The sequence below is a fragment of the Cyphomyrmex costatus genome, unplaced genomic scaffold (assembly GCF_001594065.2).
Source record: "Cyphomyrmex costatus isolate MS0001 unplaced genomic scaffold, Ccosl1.0 scaffold474, whole genome shotgun sequence".
Lineage (NCBI taxonomy): Eukaryota > Metazoa > Arthropoda > Insecta > Hymenoptera > Formicidae > Cyphomyrmex > Cyphomyrmex costatus.
The window spans coordinates 1744705-1769237 of NW_017279009.1; the positions used below are offsets into that span (position 1 = coordinate 1744705).

Sequence of the window (24533 nt, forward strand, 5' to 3'; positions counted from 1 at the left end):
TGTTAATCGGAATTGGTGAAAGAGGCCTTCACAAATCTTGATTTGCATTCATTATATTCGATTATTTATTTTCGATATATCGCTCTCGATAATTCTCGATATATCGCCCATCCGATATGACCGACTGAGTCACCATGTATGTACGTCCTACGTGTATACTTATCACATCCGTTAAACTCACCGCCATTTTGTGTAACGTTCTAGCTTGGTATGGCTGTGGCTGGGTGATCGCAGTGTTGTAGGCGAGTGTGATTCGTAAATAGTTTGGTGATTAAATTGCGTTCCATGTGAAACGATATATTGTACTCTTGCGAGAACATGCAATCGCAGGCATGTGCAATTAGTGATTTTGAAATCAACATAAATTATAACTGTTAATTTCCTTCCTGGTCAATAGTTCAACACGTTTACATTCAGGTACGGTATGTATGCATTGCTGTTCCAAGATTATTTTTTATTATTTCGTTTCAAATACAAATGTGATACATTATGCAAAATTTTTGCATGTATTTCATAATAAGAAACTATTTGTTTTTCAAAACACAAGAAAAATGTAAAAATTATATTGAATTCAATACATTGATACATATACTCCTATTGTATTCTATGTATATTATAGATTACTAAATTTTGAATCATCAATGTATTTGGTATTATGTATTTACATTGATCATGTTTTTCTTTGTATCATAAAAATTTGTCTTGTATTTTGTGCAATGTTAACATAATATTACATAGCTAATCTGTTAATTCTCTTATATTAAATTTTCTGTTTTTGAATTAAATTATATTTTTGTACAAATGTTGCATTTATTCAATAGATCTTAATATATCATTTACTATGTTACAGAAGGAAGCATCTTGATATGGCTCGAGTTCAACTATATGAAAGAGATGTGAGCGCTGTACTCATGTCTACAAATCTAGTAAGTGCTTGGTTTTGATACACATGACACATTTGATATTCTTCAATTATATAGTTCCTTCTCTTTTACTGTTTTTATTTTTTTCTTATCCTTTGAACTGAATCACCATCTTGTTGATTATTTTCCTTTTTCTATATTCTATAAGAAAGAAGTCTCTTCACATTCGATACATATACACACATGTATACACATGATTTATATGGATATGCATATTTGAGAATTTACATTAAATTAGGTTGTAACTTTATTAAAATAGTATATATTAATAGTTAATAATATGCCAAATAATATAACTGATAATTTTTTAAATGTTAAGTTAGATTTTAGATCATGAAGTCATTTTTTATTTTATATGGATAATATAATCTGATATATGTGCAATAATGCACATATTTTAGAAAATAAAATGATGATGCATTAAATCACCTGTGATTAATATATAGATATTAATTAAATTTGTTTTTCTACTTATTAGGTAACTAATATCTCATTGTTAGTTATTGGCATTTACCTACCTACAACATGATTTAATAGTCGGTATAGTAGGAAACATATGATAATGTTACATGTAGATTTCTGTTGTACCATTGCATCATGCAATTGTTAATCTTGAATAAGCAGTATTCGTAGTCCACTCTTATTCCAAGGCACTGAAATACTATTAAAGACCAATATATTCTTATTATGGGAATTCATGTCCCTCTATTGAAATTTAATTGAGAAGTAAGAAACTCTGATAATATAGTAGTAATTTTATGATTTATTAGTTTCATAGACATGTACATTTATTTCAAACTCAATAATATTCGATTTATATTTATAACTGTGACTTTATTATTGTCGGAATTTAATTATTAAAGGTGATAATTCCAGAGAAAAAAAATGTAATTTTGCGGCAATATATAAAGTATTATAGCATTATAATTATGCATACTTATTTATGAAGCATTTATATAACAAAAAAAATATGAATTTAATAATATATTATCGAAATGTTTATGTTTTAATAATCACAAATTTATATCAGTTATCTTCTGGTCCTCGGAGGCTTTTTTATAGAAACGAAAGATTATCTAGAGTTAATGGTCTTTAATAGCATCTTGTCGATGTTCAAGATTTTCTTAATGTTTGAAGAGCATACTATCAGCGCTATCATTGTATCAACTTGTATTATTCTACTTTTCACCAATATGCTCATATCATAACTCTTCTACTTATTCAAACAAACTCGTTGGAGTGATTAGGAGCGTTTAAGGCTCCTGAATACTGGCGGCGGCCATGTTGGAATTGTGACGTCATAGGCGAGAAAAACACATTAATTTTTCTTGCGTCCCATTTTTTAATAAAGACAATTTGGATAAATTTAAAAGGCGAGATCGCTCAAAAATACTTGTGAAAATTGGCGGAAACTGTCCTTTTCTCTTCTGATGGTCAGTAAATGGTCGTAAAAGGCACGTAAAGTGAGCCTATACTCGGGCAGAATCACACATTTTGACAGCTGATGAAACGAGTGAAATATTCGCTTTTACGTATAAAATTTCACGATAACTGCAGTTTCCGCCAATTTTTAGGACTTTCACGAGTACGAGGGAAGTCACATTTTCACAAATAAGCAAATATTGACAAAATGGCACGCAAGAAAAAATTTGTCGTCAAAACATCACTTTTTCACGCCTATTAGTTCAGACTTTTACCATGGCGAGGCGCTATACACACACACAAGCATGAACCCATGTCTGTGCGCTCCCCTTCTACCCGAAAATGAGCACACGGACATGAGCTTGCAATTGTGTGTATAACCAGTAGCGTACTACCAGTTTTGCTAGCCACCGACTGATTCGGTGTCGCTACCCATCAACACGGAGTTCTTGGCTGAGTATTCAGGAACCTTAAACACGCGAATAAACCTTTTATCGTTGCTTTCCTTTATTCAATCAATACTCCTATCTAATTCGATTACTATGGTTGATTCCAAAATTTACTACCAGTACTGAAAATATATAGGTTACGTCAAGTGCATTCTAAATTTTCGGGACAATTCCGTTTGTCTACATTCCCGATTGCACTCACATCGACCGGTACCTAATAACTTTTCTCTGCTTTATCAATGAGGTTATATTATTTTTAAATTGGCCAATCAGCGAGCAATGTGCAATCGTGCATGTAGGCAATCGGAACCTTCCTAAAGGACCCCGCACAAAATCATAGGGTTTTAGCCCTCGGTAAAATTGGGTAAAACTTTAATATATCATAATTCTTGACTCATTTATCAAAAGTATCCATAGGCACAAAGCTTGAAAATGACTAGTCTTTTTGTTGTAGTCATTTAAAGTTTTATTTTATTAATGCCTCAAAATCAGGTTTCTGTAATAAATCTTGAGATTTTAAATAACAATATGCTAACCACTCTCACCACCCTTATTCCCACTCCCACCCCCACTCCCATCCCTATTCCCATGCAAGAGGACTCACGAAAATCAAGCATCCCAAAGGAATGAAACGTCCGTCACGTCCACGTCGTTTATTCCGGATAATTCTGAGAACGCACGAAAATTTAAAATCATAAATGTACCATTGATGCATATACAACAGATGCGCCCGTGCGCGCACGCGCGCGCGCGCACACACACACACACACACACACACACACACACACACACGAAGCTTAGATTTTTATGCATCTTTTTCATATAAAAATGCGCGCGCGGACGTATGTGTGTTGGAATAGAGGTGGAGGTGGAGTGGGGATGGGAGTGAGAGTGTTGAGAGTGGTTAGCATATTCAGGGTTGCCACAAGTCAGGGAAGTCAGGGAAATGACAGGGAATTACAAATTGTTGGAAATTACATGAAAATTGCTAAGTATGTATCATTCGAGGTTAGGGAATATCTCGAAATTTTGTCAGTAACTCAGGGAAATGTCAGGGAATTTTATGATTACAATTTTGTGGTAATCCTGTAATGATTGTTCGTCTTTGTTTTCTTCTTTTATGGCACTACAGTCCAAATCGGGTTTTGGCCTCCCCTCCTCATCGGGAGATGAGGTTTTCGAAATAATGATTTTTCTGAAATTAGGTTGTGAGTCTAATGTCCAACCCTCAACTTAGGGAATCGATGCATATATATGTATCTATCATGTGCATAGGGAACCTACAGTTTTTAACGTCAGTTTCGAGCGATGATGGTAAATATTCTCTGAGTTTGCCATTGCCATCCGAGAGGTGGCGATCTAATTAAACTTTTGTGTTCTGGATGGATTTGAATCCTGAATCTTTATAGAAATCAGCCATGTTATGCTCTACGTCACAGTTATCACGTTTGTTCTTGTCTATAATGCACGTAATAGTTTGGAAGAGAGCCACAAAAACGTGTATTACCGTATGAGGTTTGGTACACGAAAAAAGCTAGGCAATGTGTTGTACACTAAATTTCTGTGTAGGTTTTATTCGATTGAGGCAATGTTCAGGCTCAAATTTCTCTGCTAAAAATTAATTTGAGATTTTGGGTGAAAAAAGAATTGAATTAATTTCATTGATCATTTGACTGAATTGTTTAAAAGTTTGTTCTTTCTCTTTCTGAGGTTTCGGACCGATTTCTAGCCCCATAGACATAAAACTTTAGGAGATCCTAAAGTCGTCTGTTTTACCAACTAATCGTGATTATTTTTCAGAATTTTATTTATTTAATTGTTTCGACATCTTGTTACGATGAAAATAAAAAAATTTATGAAATTTAAGTTTGTTTTACTAGATCTTGATCCAATATAGCGTTTAAAACTGTCAATTGCTGCCAATATTTGATTCATATAGTCCATAATGTATTTGTATAAAGAGAACGGCTTGGACTATGGATTACAGTATTGAGTTCTTAAAATTAGGACCTGAACATAGAAGTGACCGTAATTAAGTTGTGGAATGTAAATCATCAACACTCACAAGAGAAGTGGCCAAAGTGATAATCGCGAATTGATACAAAATATATATCGTTGGAAAGGTCTTGCCGAGTAGAGTATAACTGTGCAATATTTCGCTTGAATGGCGCCTCTAGAGGGCGTTATGTGCAATAGAAGTTATTCACACCTCCACCAACCTCGACCCATCGCACCCCCTCCCCCTCCCCACTCCTTCTTTTCGCCGTTTTTCACTTTCTTTCGTTATAATAATATTTTAAAATCATTTTTTTTTTTCATATATATTTTTTATATATCTGTACTATAAAAAATAAGTGATATCCTAAAAAAAATTATATCGTTAAAAATAAAAAGGTCAAGCCGTATTCAAAAAAGGATCCTCAAAAACCTTTAAAATTTTAGATGATTATCTAATAATAATATATAATATACGTAATAATACTCGAGCCGTGCGACATTTGGACCGCGCACGGGGCGGTGAGGGCGTTAAGCGGAAGGTTAAGGCGATTCGAAATTCGGCCGAAAGTTACATACATTTTATGTATGTTTACTTTGTACTGGCACCTTTATTAGTAACATATCAGTTACTTTTCATGGTAATATATTACTATTAGATAAAAAGATTTAAATTTTTGAGTATCCTTTTTGTTCTAATTATATTATAGGTACACACTGTATTCCTTCTACTGCACATAACAAAAAAAATTCACTTTGAGCTGGCACCTTTAATTAATAATATATCAGTTACTTTTAGTAGTAATATATTATATATATAATATTATTCAATACTATTCAATCAAACACCGGGACACGGGTCTTTTTTTTTCATCTCTAGAATCACCAAAAAAATTGCGTCAGCTAAATCTGGGGAGGGGGGGGGGGGAGAGAGAAGAGAGAGAGAGAGAGAGAGAAGTTTATAAAAACACTATTTTATTCAGAAAAAACTTAACAATACACAAACATTTTTTGTACGTCACTTGAGAGGTCTTCTCTGAATTCTGTTACTCAGTATAACCCCCATTTATTTCGATTCTTTACGTATAGCGCGAGTACGTTCTCTTTAACCATCTTTGTCTAAATTCATGAATGCTGTCTCAATAATGGTTTGAAGGGTTGCCACGTTGGGGAGTCTGAACTTGTTAGATACATTTCTAGTAATGCTCCAAATAAAATATTATAATCTAGGATGTTTAAACCTGGTCTGTTGGGAGATCAGAATTCTTTGGACCAAAACGCGTCCATGTAGGAAAACCAATTTTATACTAAATGGTCTGTGTGAGCTGATGCGCCGTTTTGTTGAGGAATGTACGGCCTTTCGTAATCGTAGATCGTAGTTTCCTTCAATAATTTCACTACAGTCCTCAAAATCTGCAACTAAACCTTCTTCGTGATGATTTCTTCTTTTTTAAAAGAATAAAGCGGCTTGATGTTACCCTTATTGGAAATGACACTTAGGACGTGAACATTCTGCCTCACCAGGTTAATATCACCTTCTATATACACGTTCCATACAAACATCTGATTTACTCGAGCGCCAACAGACATTTATTGCATAAAATCACACGTAAAGGAAAATTTAATTTTGTCGGGATTTAGTTGACGCACCTTAATCTCTAGTTCGAACAGTGTTGTCGGAACCAAAAAATAAATTGTACAATTAAAAATATACCAGATTAGATCAAAAGCTTTCAAAAAATTTTATTTATCTTTTATTTGCTGTCTGTTTTCTGCAATATAGTACCAAGATGCTAATATAATTAAAAATGTACCCAATTTAATACAATTGTACTAAATTTGACGATAAGTTCAGACAAAGTTTGTTTTATAAGTTTAAAGTATAAAATTTTTATATAAATTATATGTTGTTATAAGTAAACACTAGAAGTCGATAACGAAACTGTAATTTACCAATTTTTTCGTTTTTATATGAAATTTTTTATGATCGATATGAAATCAGGATTGCATTATTATGTAGTACGTGTGCTAATAAGAGCTGATAAGATTGATTATTATTTTCAAAAACTGCTATGGTATGAGAGGACAACCACTCTCAAATTTTGATGCACAGCGCGTCAGATAACATTTCTCGAAGTCCGATAAAGTTCGATACGATCAAACTGTACTAAACTAAAATCCAATGAAATCCGGCTACCTGATGAATTCTTCGAAGTCCGGTAAAATTCAACATAGTCCGATGAAGTCCATAACAATCCATGAAGTTTGATGAAATCCGGTGAAGTCTTTAGAAATTCAGGTGCATAACTCTTTTCTGAATAGATTACTACTCATACAGTACCTCATTTCCATATCAGGAAAATGGACAGTGCGCTAGTATAAGAGTTTCACAATAAGGCCGCTCTCAGGTTTCTCTCTGATGCCAGCATCTCTTCAAACTGTGCTAATAGTTATTATTATAGCTCAGACAGCACAAAATATTACAGGATAACGGAAAGGTATTTTTTTTGTAATCCTAATGGTTGGTTTTACGCGGCAATAGAAGGTCCTATTAATCTAAATTCCCGATTGCACATACCACTTATATCAGCCGGTGCCTAGTATTATAATTTTTCACTGTTTTACCAATGAAAATGTTTTATATTAAATTAACCAATTAGCGATATGCACAAGATGATGTGTAAAGCCTCTATACACAGAGTCTAGTCATAAGGTCAGTAAATAGATCTTGTTACTTCCTACTTTTGTCCTAGGTCCATTTGCAAAAAATAATTCTTTTGGTACCTCCGACAATCTCTGAAAGTTAATCTGTTGAATTTTCGAACACCTTGTATATAAAACTTTTTTTAGTGACACAGCAATCTGTCTAATATAGACATTAAGCAATAGTTGGGTCGGAACTAACTAAATAAGTAGGCAAGCATGGTATGAGTCCAGTGGCTCATCCATCATATATTTATTTCTTGTCGTTGATTAGATCTTAAGAAGCTTCCTTTCTCTTCAGTATGTGAAATATTTTTCTAGGTTCAATATTCAATAGTTGGGATTCATAGGCATTGGGATGAGCCTGTATACGATTTTGATATGCTTCAATTCTGGGTATCGATCATGAAACTTTTTCCCTAGGATGAAAAGTGAAAAGTGAAAAATTTCTCCATTAACTTCAATGATAAAAACTTTCACTTTTCACTTTTCATTCCAGGGAAAAAGTTTCATGATCGATACCCTGGTTTTAACTTCTTCTTTGACAATGGGAATGTTTAGGTCATGATTGAGTCTATTGTTACATATCATGGTGAATTGGTAATTATTTGAAGTATTTTTGATTAAAATCGTTGCAAGATCTCAATGTTCGAATTGGCAGTTGTGTTTCATAATTGCACTCCATATGTCCAGATAAGCGTAATAGTGCACTTATAAAGCAATATTTTCTTGAGAGAGTGTAAATTCCTACACATGAGCCAGTAAAGTTCTCTTAGCTGAGCTCCAATTGTTTTCCTCTTAGTGATGATATATGTTTGTCAAGTGAGTCGTCTATCCAAGTAAAATCCTAAATATTTAGCTTCATTAGCTTGAGGAATTTGTATATCGTTAAGATACACAGTTGGACAAGTTTTTCGTCTGGTGGTAAACGTCACAGATTTCGATTTGTCTGGTGGTAAACGTCACAGATTTGATTTAGCTTTGATTATCCAGTTTTTGAGCCATTTTAATATGTTGTTGAGACTTCTCTGTAAAATAGTACATAATGTTGGAATTATCTCAAAATTACAATTTTTTGCTCTTTAAAACCAAGTAATTTTTATTATTTAAAACATTTGTTCAAATAATGCATTTTTTCAAAAACATTTAAACCTATTTTCTATCGACACATCTCTTTTCCTCACCTCATCAAAGATACTAACAGCGCATGTTCATGTTTATTATATCCGTACGTTAATACTTAAGGAGGTTCGAGCGTTACTTTGGAATCAAAAATGCAACTGAAAAAAATTGTCATTATAGCACTTCAGAATCATGTGCAATGTTACTGTAACAAATTGTGGATATTATTTATGTGCTGTATTCTTAGTAAATTATTAGTGAATAGAATATTAACAAATGTATAAGATTGTCAACGACTCGAGAAATCGAGTATACACTTGGCAACGTTGCACTTCGCGACGTGACGGGTAGTGACTACTGAACTATACTAATGGAAAGCGCTCTGAGGCCATCCGCCTGAATAGACAGAGAGAGTCAGTTTAGGTTACTTTGTCCTTGTTGGCACAGTCTGAATCAAGAGTGTTTTCCATGCGTCCGCGCATTTCATTAACTAAACCGATTCACTTCTGAATCTTCGGATCAACAATACTTTTGATTCTGAATGTACGACAGTCGAATGTGCATGAAGGACAGCGATACCTAAAGTAGCTGTCTCTGTTTATTACGCCGTTTCAGAGAGCAGAGCGTTTTCCATTAGTATATAATTCAGTAGCAGTGACAGATTATGGCGATCATGGCGAGTTATAAGGGAGAAATACAGAATCGGTATAAAGACCGATTTTGTATAAAAAGGAAAATGGAATGGAGAGAGAATGTCATTGCTGCTTTTGTCGGCTTCGTATCAGCTGTGCACTGCAGCGTTGCCAAGTCTGTTACTATTATCTGTTACTACTAATATGATCCGTGAGGTAAAGATAAACTTTGTGACAATAAAACTTAAATCCATACGGTCAAATCCGATTGTCCTGTTTTGTACACAATTCAATAATCAACGTACGTAAATATCAACATATTTCATCTGTCAAATCCTAGTTTTTTAAAGTCCTAAATTTGCTGAGTGCGTATAAATCAATGATTATCTACTTTGAAACGACTGTCTCCCATAAGACGCTATGTTAAAATGGTCAATTTCAGAATGATATTACAAAAAAACTGTATGGTCAATATTGTTCAAATTGTGGAATTATTTGTATACAGTGTTTATCTACATTATATTAAAAAATAAGTCTCTAAATTGGATTTCGACTAACGCTCGAACCTCCTTAATTTGTAGAGCAGTTAATTAGAACAGAAAGAATACTTCTAAATTCATTCCACAAGGCATTGTTTGTGATGCTAAGACGTTTATTTACGTTATTAATAGTTACATTTTTTGTCTTTTTATATTTATATTTTCTTAAATTAGTTTTTTTTATATTTATGAGATTAAAAAAATTTTATTATCAAAGCAGATTTAGGAAGAACCATTGATAATATTGATTATGTGTTTTTCAGCTTGATATAGATATCCAAAATGGGATGAAGATTAAGGAAGAACCTATTGATACACCATCGAATTCTGATACAAACGAAGATGATACTATAGTTAAAAATCATTTTAGTTTAATTGATCATGATTATCATCATTATTGGGACAAATCATTATCTAACAATGATAATTCATGTCAAAGCATGAATGACACAAAAAACAGACATTCATCGAATGGTCATGATGCATATTCAAACGACGTAACTAATACTGTTAATACAGATCGTAAAAATGTAAAAACAAAGAAAGAAATAGATAATATCTCATCACGTTTTAAAAAACGAAAATATTCTAATGAAATTTTTAGCAATGAAGACACTAGTGCATTATGTTCAGTAACCGAAAATGTTACAGCAGAAAAAAAACAAAGCATTACATTACATTGTAAGACAAAAATACCACATAAGAAAAAATTAAAAAAGGAAGAATTTCCATGTGACATATGTTTTAGAAAATTTCCCTGTCTTCAACATCAGAAACTACATAAACAATATTACGAACTTGATAAAAGTAATAAGTGCAGGGCTTGTAATAAATATTTCGTAGCTAGTGATGAATCAAAGTCTTGTATGTGCTATATTAACATACGTGGACAGTTATCTTCATACAGTTGTAATTTTTGTAATCGTATTTTTAAGAATAAATTGCTTTTACAATCCCACTTATTTCACGGACATAATGATTTAATATGTGTTAATGACACTTTTAAACATGAAACTTTCAAATTCGAGATTATTAGCGCAAGTACATCTCTTAAAGATAATATTTTAAAAACTAATGCAAATGAATCATTATGTTCAAATTTTGTTCAATCAAAAAACATGAGTACTTCAACAGTACTTACAAATGATATAAATAAATCTCGTGATGGTAATGTAATGAATGCTGAAGAATCAAGAACTGCAAAATTATTCAATAATGAAATATCGCAAATTAAAAGGTTACGGCAACCAACATTAACGGAATATCTTGATCTTTGCAAAAAGAAACACGATATTAAATTTAATCCAAATAAATTAAATATTATGGAAGATGATTTTCCTACGTGCGCTTTGCATCATGATGATCAAATAGAAAAACTTTCAGAAGAACAAATTGGACAATGTAATTCCTCATCTACACAATTAGATAGTTTTTCAAAACAAACGGTATATTCTATTCAGAAACAAAGTACGAAACATGAAACGCATAAAAAGCCATTTGTAAAACTACATGCGGATGTTGAAATGATGAAGTCTTTTCTGGACAATCTTTCTGATGCGACTATCGAAGATAAAATAACTGAAGATAAAACAAGTAATATTATTTCATATGATCGTGGAATACCTTACTGTTTACGATCTTTAAATGGAGCCTCTTCTATGGAAGCAAGTTCTAATTTAAGAATAAGGAAAAGCAAAAGAGTATCTGAAAAGTTCCGATTTGATACAGAATTTAATATTAACAGGAAAGAAAATGTAAATGATTTAGAAAAGGTAACTTCTAAAGTGGATTGGAAAATTATTATGGCTCAGTTTAAATGCAAGAAGTGTACAATATCTTTAACAAGATGTGATGAACAACCAAGAAATTCTCATCAAATTTCTGCTTTTGAAGCTATGAAAAACACTTGTCTTACTCCTGAATGCAACGTTCAAGAAAATGATGTACAAAATGAAGTGAAGCTAAAAAATGTTGAGATTTCTTTGGAACGTTTAACAGTTCCAACTGTAAATATAAAAGAAAAAACATCAAATGTCGAGGAACACAATGACAATGATTTTTTGTGTAAAGTTTGTGACGAGAGATTCCCTTCAAAATTGGCCAAACGTATACATATTAAATCGTCTCATATAGCATACATGTCAAGCATATGTGGTGCACGTTATACGCTGAAGCATAAATTACTTCAGCATTATCTACACAAACATGTTTCTAAACATAACCAATGTTGTGTTTGTTATATGTTATTACCTGATTATAAAGCGTTGAAGCAACACTTAAATGGTCATTGTCTGAAGTATATTCAACGACAGGACGATCAATATTTATTAGATATTGAATTAGAATGTAATCTGACCAAAAAATCTAAAGATTTTCATTGTGACGAGACATTCTTGTCGCGAACATCTTTAAAGAAACATCAAAGTCGTACGGTACAAGAAGAAAATCAACAAAATTCCATGGAAGAAGATCATTCATATTCGAAGGATATTTTTGAAATAAAAACTGAGAAGACAGATGAAAATACACTTATATGTGATGAAGTAATTAATTCAGATGATTCGTGTAATCCGTTACATAACGATTATGTAAAAAAAACGAATGAACATCAAATATCACTTCATAGTGAAAAAGAACCGAAAATTAATGAAGTTAATGGAAACATTCTTGTTAATAATAACTTAATTAAGGAGGAAATCAAAACTGTTAACGAATCACAACACTCTGAAAAACTTTTAAAAAATGATTCCATAAAAAGTAATCAAGATGTCACGAATAAGCAAATGAGTGACATTACAACAAAAATTGTCAATTTTCCTTGCGATATATGTGGAAAGCAATTTCAAACTTCCAAGAATTTGGAGATACATATACGCAGTTTTAGTGTTACCTCAGATGTTTGTCCATTGTGTGGCACTGGATTTAGTTCTAAACGATTTTTGCAAACACATATCACTGCAGCGCACGTACCATATATTTCACAAACTTACAATTTCCATTGCGTATTCTGTAACCAAGGTTTTTCTAAAAAATATGATCTTCGGTCTCATATATTACACTTACATGGTCAACAAGTACTCAATTCGCTCACGCGCGATTCTAATAAAAATCAAGAGAAATCTAACGAATCAATTACCCATACCGCAATATGTAATGTTTGTAATTTGGTATTTGAAACTCATGATCGCTACGTTGAGCATCGAATGTACTATTACAAAAAACATATATTCACATGTTCATTCTGTGAACAAAACTTTCAAGGAATGTACATGTTTCATCATCATAATAAACTTAAACATTGTCCAGCGGATAAACGCAAGTCGTACAATTACATCTGCGACATATGTCATGAGGGATTCAATCATGAGTCACATTTTTATTCACACAATATGCATGTGCATTCGAATGAAGTGAATTTAGTTGAGACTGCTGAAGAATCTGAAGATATCAACAACAGAAGCCTGGATTATTCATTCAACGTCCCAAAACAGATTAGAAATTGTTCTACAGATCAAGGAAAACAAAATGAACACTTGTCCAATAAGTATACTTGTCAAATTTGTCAAATAAAATGTAAAAACATGGATCATTTCATAAAACACAAAGAATTTTATTCTAATGATGGCGATTTTAAATGTGACAAGTGTAATAGACGATGCAGAGCACTTGATTTTCTTAATCAACATAAGAAATTAACTCACTCTTGTTGGGATGTTGATAACGGACATTTATGTCAAATTTGTGGCGAAATTCTAGAAACTGCTATTTCGTTGAAATGTCACGAAAAACATTTCCACTCAAATATTACCAGCAATAATACGGATAATTGGAAGAACTGTAACCAGCTATTATCTTCAGATGTAATACAACCAGATAAATCTAAGAACAATACATGTAACATAACTGAATACAAGTGCTTATTTTGTGATATGAAGTTCTCTACTCCTAACACTGTCCAAACACATATTGTTCATGTTCATATGGATGATATGATAGCTGAACAAGCTGCTTTAAAACTTGCTCTTCCCATTATTAATAGCAATAGTATTCAGGAACCATTTGAAAATAGTCAAATACCATCAACATCGTCACTGTCATCGTCATCATCAACTGAAACTAAGTTACCTAATCTTCTTCAAAAACCGACGATTCAACCAGTTAATAACCCAATTACGATTCAACCAGTTAATAACCCAATTACGATTCAACCAGTTAATAACCCAATTATGATTCAACCAGTTAATAATCCAATTATGATTCAACCAGTTAATAACCCAATTACGGTTCAACCAATTAATAACCCAATTACTATGACTACAAATGGAAGAAACAATCAAACTGTTGAATTATTAAACTTTAAAAATATATATTCGAAAAATACAGTTATAGAGAAGGCAATTCCATATGTTAAAAAAGCTAATAGTAATCCATATTTTAAAAAAGCTAACAGTACTTCGACGCGTAGAATTTTTGCACCGAATATGAAATCAAAAACAAATGTCTCAGTACCTTCATCCGTTACAACTACATCTTCTAGGATTTTTGCACCAAATATTAAATATAAATATAGCACTCCAGTTTTATCTCATGAATCAACAATATATAAAACTGTATCCAATAATAAATCCAAAGATAACACTTCAATTCTACTTGGATCAATTAATAATCTCCAAAAAGATTATGAAATTTCTTTAAAGTCTGGTTTGACCAACGAGTTTAAAACTAATTCATTAGCGAAGGGATCTATAATAATTAATAAATCCAAATCAACACCTATTTTACCAACTAGTCCCTTACCAACATTAAAACGTGTTATGCCAAAATCTGGGAAAAGCAATGAAATTACAAATCAGAAATCTGAATCAGTGAACAGTCATGTCATTGATCATAGTTACTCATGCCCATTATGTCCGCTACAATACCCATCTTTGGTGTTCTTCCATGCACATCTCAAATATGCTCATGCAGACTCCATCGTTTCCATTCGAACTGATGAATTACGAACTAATGAACCTGTCCCACAGGTGAATGAATCTCAGAAAATCTCTATAATAAAATGTTTATTGTGTCCATGTACTTTCCCTAATGAGACTAAGTATAAGTGGCACTTGAGAAACTCTCATACATATTATATATATATCCCAAACTCACAGCAGACAAAAGTTAACAACGTATGTATTCCTCCAACACCGATAAACATTAACAAAAAAGGCACGGTTCTTGAAACAATTACTATAGATGATGGTGGTAATGTTAAGAATACATCAAATGAAGGAGCAGCCGAAGTTACAACACTTAATTACAAAGAACAGAATGATAAAATTGGTAAATTAAGAGTGAAACCTCTTGCAAAACTCATTGAAAATTTACCTATGGATTCTGCATCAAAATTCGTATAGATTGAACAAATCATTTTTATATCATATTTGCCATTAAAATACAGTTAAAAACGCATACATCAATTCATAAAATATTTCATAAATAATAAACTGTATAAGAATGCAAAAAAATGTTATTTCAGTTTTGATAATTTGTTACAGAAAGAGTTGAATGAGGGAAAGGAACTCTAATTTTTTGGTTGCAGTTTATATATATATATATATATATATAAAATTGTATACATGTATAAACTTTATTGTAACATGTGGACACTTATTATCCCTAATTAATACTAAATATTCTGATTAGTTAGCTATATTGATTCCGTTTTACCAAAACAAATGTATATACTTACTATTGAACAAATAGAAAATTAAATTATAAACAAATGCGAGAAAAGTAGGATAAGTTAGTTATTACCAATTTGTATAAAATTCTTTGAATAAAAAACTAGAGGTAATGCGTAAATGTATCACTCATTTGTTACACGATATAACGGAAAAATTGACATTTTTTTAGTTGCAAAAAAACAAATTTAAAAAAAAACATACTTTTATTTCTATCAGTTATTAGGCCAAAATTGAATTTCAAAATTATTACATAATTTCAATAATTTAAGACGCATTTTCTAAAAAATTTTATTTTTTGTTATATCGTTGTAGCAAATATAAGCATATTTAATCAAATAATATAAGTGCACATTAGGGTGTTATTTATTGTACTATTATAGTAATATAACAATTTTATGTTAATTAATAGATATTGTATTAATATAATATTGATAAGATATTAATCTCGATATTAATCTTACATTAATCACCGCCAAATATATCTAATTAATTATATATTGTAGTTAAGAAAATCCTAATGTTGTCTGTTTTACCGATTCAATAGAACTTACACATACAGTTTACGTATTATTGGCACATCTCTACATCAATATGCACATAGGTGTACAAATTTTTTAATTAATTTTTCATATTAGATATCTAAGTTTAATTTTATGAATAGTGTTTATTCGTGTAAGTTCTAGTCAAAACTGAAATTATTTTATTTATATGAAGTATAAAATTGTTCAGGAAGCAAATAATGTTATAAGTCAGTGTAATTAAATCAAGACTAGGAGCCGATAACGAAACTAATTTTCCAACATTTTTTGTTTTCGGTATAAAGTCAACTGATTTGAATAATATTACCGTTTATACTTTCATTGCAGAAAACGATTTTTAAATGTGCGTACATGTAAAGTGTTTATATGAAAGCAGTTAGAAAAATACTTATTAGAAAAATATTCGGTCAGAAAAACAGACGTCTTTAGGATTTCTTTAAATATTTTTTAAGTTTTTCGTACATATATATAAAAATAAGTAGGAATAATACAATTCTTTTTTGTAAGTAGCGCACGATATCTTTGTGTTTAAGCGTGTAAATATATTGTTGTATTACAACTAAATCGTGCTTATTACCAATTGTCTGTTTAAAAATTGCTATTAAAAATCAATAAAAACTAATTTTTATTTGTGAATTTTACTGTAATTTTTTAAATAATTTTATTGTAAAATCTTAATTCTCTGTTCTTCTTTTCTTTCGTTTCTTTTTATCCCTTCTTTCTTCTATTTTCTCTCTCTCTCTCTCCCATTTTTCAACTCTCTCCTTTCTTCAATTAGCTCTCTGTCTCCCTTCTTATCTCTATCTTCTTCTCCCTCTCTCCCTCCCTCCTTCTTTTCCTTTCTTCTTTTCTTTTCCTCCCTTCCCTTTTTTCGCATTCCTTCTTCAATTTTTCTTTACCTTCATTATAGACTATGTTTAAACGGACACCGTTAATCCAATTTAATAACATTCGTAGTTAGAAACTGGCCAATCAGTCATTCCATTTTTCAGAGAAATAGCTATGATTGGAGAGGTTTCATAAAAACTGCGCAGATGTTATTAAACCCGATTAAGGGTGTCCACGTAAATGTAGTCATAGTTTTGCATAAGATATTTAAAGATAATATCTGTTTAAGATTATTACTTCGGAAATATAATTGATTTATACCAAGTTTATTTAATTAAAGTTTTTGTATTATAGATATTGGTTATATTAACTCTCTCTTGATATTATGAGCGACATTTACATCTATAATTAAATTAAACAAGCTATGAACATATTTAGTCTATAATCAACAGTTACAATTTTTTAAAATGGAATAATGTAAAGGATATATATTATTTTTCAGTATAGCATTCTTATTTTAAATATCTTGGATAATAAAGAAAATGTATATTTAAAAATCTCTTCAAGAATCTATTTTAATTTATTTTGATTTATAAAATTACAAAATTTGTGAAATATATTGAATCAAGCTGGAATTATAATATACATGTACGGTAAAGAGAAACCGATTATCATTGTTTATTATTGATTATCATTGAATTTTAGATACACTATTTTGACTCCGACATTTTCACTATCCCTAGATTGTTTATATTCAACATAACCTTCATAGAAGTCTTATAATGGTGTCTTATAATTTGTAGATGCGCTTTCGATGGCCGCAAATTCATTCAGCCACACTCTATGCAATGTACATATGTTACGTGTATCAATTTGATTTCTTCAAAAAGAAAAAGAACGCAATGTTTCATGCCAATTTACAGATTGCAATTACTTCATGCGTGGCAATGTTAATCAATTAGTTTCCTCCTTTTAAATAATATTAGGGAAGATCATTATTTCAAATATATAAATTCTTAAAATATCATACAGTGGATTATTTGACTTATAGTACTTAATCTGCTCTTAATTTCAAATTTTGTTGTGAAGTTGGTTAAATTTATTTGTCTGATGCGCGCGCTTTGTTGAACAATAGTGTTGCATGGTTGAATCACATTCGCATACATTCACATAGAACACGTACAAGCGTTTCTATTCTAGTTTTTAATTTGCATCATAAACATCCATAATTAACTTCACGTCATAGGACAATCGTGCTAATAGGATTTGGTCACTGTAATTATGGCTGCTTTGTCGAGCTGCAATTTATTTACGAATCTGTTTGTCAGCTTTCAAAACGAGGTGCACTAGAAGATTAGTTCGCAATGTGATTAATCGATTTAATTCATTTTTAGCACACAAAATCCGAGAATTTAAAATCTGAAGAGAATTAAGTTGTGAATAGAATGATGGAAGTCTTTTAATAGTGTTCATACATTTTTGTAAATATATATTGAAGGTGTAAAAAATAATTTTAAAATATTTAAAAAATAATTTGATTATTTTCTAGTTACTAGTATTATATTGGAAAGTAAAAGTAATACAAAGATACGAACGTTAAAAAATTACTAAAGGTAATTTTGAAAAAATTTAACAAATAAAGATAAGGTTATTTTCTTACTAAAAATAGTAAAAGAAACGAATTTAAGATATATTCTTTTAAGTAAGACGATATATCGCAATGAAAAAAAATTCGTTTGCAAGAATAACGAGCACTAAGTACTCGAGTAAATTTAGGAGTCTGAATAGACAAGCGTTCTTATCAACGAATGCCAGGTTCCTCTACAAAAGTATCCCAAGTACAAGAATGGCTGTGCTTGTCTTCGACTTGGTCTAAAATTAGTAGTTAGTTAGGGGACTAGAGAAGTCTGTGGTTGTCAAGAAACGTATGGAAAGTTTTCGTCGGTTTGCTTCAAGTTTCGTAAAGGAAGGGATGTTTTAAATGGTATGTACATACAAGTACTGTACGCTGATATTCTGTTTTAAATAGTACTGTTTATTCAATTTTACTTTGTTATGACAAGCGCTTTTGAATTTAAAAGAAAATGCTGTGTGATGCATGGCATTTTTTAAATTGTTTTTTCCACAACCAAAGAATGGCTATTATTTAAAAAATCATGTAATGATAATTTAAGGATAAAGGATTAATATAGCAGAAAAGTAACTTTAAACTTGTAAGATGAAACAGAGTGTTGTTGTAGGAAAAAGGGTAAAGTATTCCGTTGATGGAATTCATTGTTTTGCTTATCGATAACATGTTTTTATGTAGATTGAATTGTAACGATTTAGACTATTTCATTGGATCCTACGATTAAGCCAAGATATGATTACATTTGTTGTCACAGAAAATATTTCAGAAAAATAGACCATTCTAAAATTTCTTTGCTTTTACAAATTACTAATTGATGATTTTACAAGTAGATTTTTTAAATATAACAAGATTTTTTTAAATATAGATCAATTAAATTTTATACTAAAAACAAGCAATTAAATTGTAATTGCGTTTCTAATCTGCAAAAGTTCATGCATTGAGATTATTTATTATTATATATATATAACTCTTAATCAGAAAACCAACTATAGAAATCGATCAATTTTATGAATATGTCCGATTACGCGTATGATATAATTGTCACATAGTTTGACTTCTTTTCAATATCGAAGAAAATATGTAGTTAAAGAATATTGTGTATGAAGAAAAAAACGGAACTAAAAAATCTCATTACGCAAGGAAGAAGTTCACAATCGTATTCTGGCATTTTTCATTCAAAGCACAGAGGAAAGCCGCGTTTTCTCCCGCGATTCGAAAAAGTAATTAAACCGGTTGTACGCTCAAACGACGTCATTATAATCTCCCGAGACGCGAAAAAGAAATTATAATAACGAAGCATAATAAGTTCGCCGGAGAATTAACAAGTGATATAGCATGATTCGTGTAATTGTCTGTTACAAGTTATTTTTTTCTTTATTCTATATATATGCGCAATGGACAATTATTTCATACGTATGTTTATTTAAATTTACTCATGTAAAAAGCAAAATTGATTACGAATGTTTTTATCGAAGTTGAGTAACGAAATATCTTTGAGATAAAACATATATATTATATATCCATAAATATAAGAACATAAGACCGTTTTATGTTCCCATTTTGGGCATGTTTAAGCAACTGAGTGGTAATTATTTCTTTTGTAAAAATTGGAGTCTACAAAAAACATCAGATGTGTATCCTTTATGATACAAACAAAGATAGATTATTAGAATATTTAAAATTGATATCTATATTTAAATTGACAATAAAAAAAAAGCTAGAAATGGGATGGATTCAACTTTTTTTATTGATACTGGAGCAATGCACCGAATATTTGACACACACCCGACATGTGTGTATATACGTATATATGCATACGCAGCTAACAGCTTGCTTCATCCTTTTTCAGTAGCAGTGCAAACGGAGGAATGTTACGAGTAATTTATTTGAAAAATGTCATCAAAGGGACATTCAATTCTGACGAAGCTTTTTACGGTTTATTGCCCCGATGTGAGAAATCTACCTGACATTTCCGGTTGACTGATTGAGCATTTAATGGAACAAACTAGATCGCTTTATATAATTAATAATCGCACGTGTCAATAAGTCTGAATATCTCGTGATACTTTCCAAATAAAACCCGATCGCAAGGGACTTTCTTACTAGAAGAAAAGTATACGTAATATTAAGTTTAACATTTTAACATCAAATATACGTCATAACTTCTTTATTAAATGAACTAAAAAAAAATTTTTATAAAGAAAGGTCTAAAAGTAGAAACGCGCTTTCGAAATATGGTCTATTGTAAAAGCTCCATATGCTCATATTAGAATTTAAAATCCTAGCTTTTGATTTTTCTTCGTTTTTCCTCAAAATTATCAGTATAAAAATTTTGAAATCATTAAATCGATTGATCACTTGGTAAGATATAATTAGAAAAAGAAGGAAAAAAGTAAAAAATTATCTTTTTTTTCCAATAAATTGTATTTCAAAAACGCGCTTTCATTTTGTGGTCGTCCTCCCTTTGGACCAATTCTACAGAATTGTAAAGGTATAAATTGATAATTTGACTTGAAAAACAAATATATTTCAAAAAGTTTTTATATCGTCTTTCAAACTGTCATGTACCTCATAATTATAAAATATTCTCAAACAAAATAAACTACTATATACAGAATGGACAAAAAGTTGCTCATTAATGCGATCGCGATTGCGGATTGCGAATATGGTGGAGTGCTCGTCAGTGTTCTGTGTCCTGCGTTTTGCGATAGAAATGACATCACTCGTTAACCATATTACAAAGCGGCGCTTCATCGTATTGTTAGCCCACGTCGCCAATGGTAAAATTCTCGTATACGTATGCCTCGTCATTGTTACGCGTCGCGATTCATTTCGCCTGCGGAAACACACAGTTGATTGAATCGATACAATTTATTTGCCACGCTTTCGCCGCGCCAAGTGACAAATTACAACGTATCGCTACGATTATCCGGAAGTGATAGCCGGTATATATTTCCACTTCAGATAGAAGTTGAAAAATCATCTTTGTCGAAATCATTATTCAACCTATCATATACATTAATCTTATGAAGTCTCAATATTAGTATATAAACATATCTATATATATGTATATAGATAATATATAGTACAATATATTAAGCGATAGAAAGATCGTTTTTAAGAGAGATGTAAATATTTAACAATGTAGGCTGTGAGCGGTCAAGTACAAAAGCAAAGTCGGTATTCGTACTAACATGGGGAACAATCGAATGGTAAAGTGATCTTTCGTTTGGTCGGTGAACGAATGTGCCCCACTCCATCCTAACATTCCCTCTACCAATCATGGAATTTACAAGCCACCTACGCTGCATTGCATTGATTGCGCCCTGGGGCGAATTGCATCCACGAGCACGACGCTATTCCTCACCAGTGCAACGCAACGTTGAAATTGATGACGCGCGTAAGTACAAATGCAAAATCTACTTTGCCGGTCGAAGGAAAAGCGAGACAGATGGAGTTCTCGTTTTCCAGAGACAAATTTCTCAAAATCAATTGCCTTGACATTATTTGTAATTTTGGAGCAGGACATATTAGAGTAGAATCACTACAGCGCCAAAATTTTGATTAAAAAAATGCAGACATGTGTTCAAAGAAATATTAATTCTTTTTATATATATAATGAAATAAAAATTCTCTCATGAGTGTATTATTAACTGTAAGAAATCTATGTTTATAAAGACTAAAGATTCAAATAAAAACAGACGAGGTAATTTTATAAACAATATAATTAGTGATATATATATAATTATCAAAGTAAATTTAAATTTAACTTAAAACATTAGCTAACCTAAAAAACACTAGCATAGAAGTATGTAAAAATATATATTATATGTAAAATAAAATAATACTAGAGTTCATATCAGTTTATATTGAATCTGAAAATGTATAGGGACGTCATCTAGCGTTACTAAACGCAAACAAAGTCGATACTGGTGTCATCTATCAGAGAGTGCCACTAACTTTAAAATTCGAAGTATAAGTATCAGACACAATATATATGTAGATATATCTTCAAAATACAGAAAACCTTTCCTAGTTTATAGTTCTAATTTAATCATTTATGCACGCAATGGGAATAGAATGTTCCCCAAAAAGCATCATTTTGTTTTTCATTCTCAACAGTCTCGGTTATCAATTAAAACTTTTCGTATATATAGTTAAATTATCTCGATGCATATATGATAGCATATAAAACGCGAACTGTTTCTCTACCTTGTTTCAGTTTTACGCCTGTGAATTTAGTATTTAACTCAAAATTTAATTGCTTATTTATTTAACTTGTCATCTATAATTTAATATAATGAAATATTAATAATTAACACTAGTCAATCTCTAACAAAGAATTAAACAAATTATTCAAATAAAATGAAAAAAAAAAAAACAATAGCTAATAAGCACAAGGGATCGTAAAAATGTACCCGACGTGATCGTGATATACCGCATGGAGAAAAAGTTTTAGAAACGAAGACTTATCCTCGGTTCGCGCATAGTTTTAGAGGCGAGGATTTATGAGCTTCGCATCCACACTTTCGAAAAAGCCCAAACTTTGTCAAATATATTAAAGGCTGCCTGCCGCGACAGCAACTCGACAAAGATATTCTGTGCTATCCTCCGTCACGTCCCTCTTTCTTCCTTTTCCAACCTCCAGGCTGTCTCGCATGTAGAAACGCAATGTGCTCTTTTGTGCTTGTTTGTTGTGTCTCATGGGCGTAGGCGCGCGGGAAATGTGGCCCACCGAAGTTTCGCTTCCACTGTAAACAATGGAATATTTGTGCTTGCTACAGCATTAGCTTATCTTGCCGCGTCGCGACATGTTCCATCCCGCACTTTATGTAAAATCATTCCGATGTATTTACAGATGGCGTTTAGACATTTATATCTATAAAAATACAAGCAATGTCCAAGTTTTGTTAAATACCCGTCAAAGTCTAGATGAATTATATTATTAATTGTATGTGACTAACAAATGCTACAATATAATATCTAAACATTGTATATTAGATAGAAATGTCCCATAATTGCAACTGTTAAACTGTCATTTTTAAGCAAATGTTTACTTGATCGAATCATTAATTTCAAAAATTGGTCTGTACATTCTCGCTATGTTGTAATTTGTAGGAACACTCTGGATAATGCATTTTGTAAAAGCACGCGATAATTGTAAGTGTAATCTAAATTAATGGATAGTGCATAATTAATTATTTATATTTTTCTTTATTAGTTTAAATGTAATGCAAAAAAAGATATAAATAAGTTTAAAAAATATATATAAATTTTCTGGAAAAAAAAATTAGAGCGGATATATGCATGCTCTTTAAGAAAAATCTGTCGATATTTGTACTCTTAGGTATCCTCTTGTTCTCTCTAAAGAATTCTTCACTGGCCCTTTAAAAGGCTGCGCCTGTGCGTCTACGTGCGCGACAGGGAGAGAAAAAGAAAGGCGTGGTTGGCATTTGCGGAATAGCAATATCTACCTTTCCACCACCTAGCACAATGTCCACAGTTGCTTGCAAGTACAACCCGCCATATTTACTCCGCTTTCTTTCCTCTTTGCGCAGCCATATTTTCGGACGTACGAGTTTACTTCACATTATTATAGTGTTGGCATTCAGTTATGAAACGGATAACTAAAGGAAATAACGATTCGTAGCAGAATTCTCTTACCTTTCCGCGATGCATTTTTTAACGCAATCTCCTCTGTTAGGATCAATGATATTTTCTATTTATTGATTAGAGTTGTAATTCGACGGTGTACAACAGGATGCCAAATTACACGTATCAAGAATACTTAAAAGTTAATATTAAAAATAAATTACTGTAGTTAAAGAAAATGTTTTCATTAAAAGGAAAGTCTCTTGATCTTAAACGTTGCAAATAAATCGCTTTACAAAAAGATATCCAGAACTGAAAGAATAAATGTAACTGCGATTCTTTTGCGCTTTGGCTGAAATTCTTTTCCTACCCCTGCATACCGTACTTTTACCCTCACAAACTCCGTCCACTGATAAGGGAGTTCCTAACG

General features: G+C 31.5%; 1 protein-coding gene across 1 annotated transcript; it reads left to right on the forward strand.

Moving 5' to 3' along the window:
* Positions 1–219: 219 nt before the first annotated feature.
* LOC108777874 (uncharacterized) lies at positions 220–15233 on the forward strand. Its single transcript, XM_018544857.1, has 4 exons — positions 220–422; positions 851–926; positions 10049–13557; positions 14560–15233. The coding sequence occupies exons 2-4, from the start codon at positions 867–869 to the stop codon at positions 15182–15184; spliced, it is 4194 nt and encodes a 1397-aa protein (XP_018400359.1). The 5' UTR covers positions 220–422; positions 851–866; the 3' UTR covers positions 15185–15233.
* Positions 15234–24533: the final 9300 nt, after the last annotated feature.

Bases quoted from the DNA above. Each gene is read 5' to 3' on its own strand.
- LOC108777874 (XM_018544857.1), top strand. From the start codon at position 867: ATGGCTCGAGTTCAACTATATGAAAGAGATGTGAGCGCTGTACTCATG. The intron at 927-10,048 runs GTAAGTGCTTGG...TGTGTTTTTCAG, and splicing joins TACTCATGTCTACAAATCTA to CTTGATATAGATATCCAAAA. The intron at 13,558-14,559 runs GAAATGTCACGA...CAAATCAACACC, and splicing joins CTAGAAACTGCTATTTCGTT to TATTTTACCAACTAGTCCCT.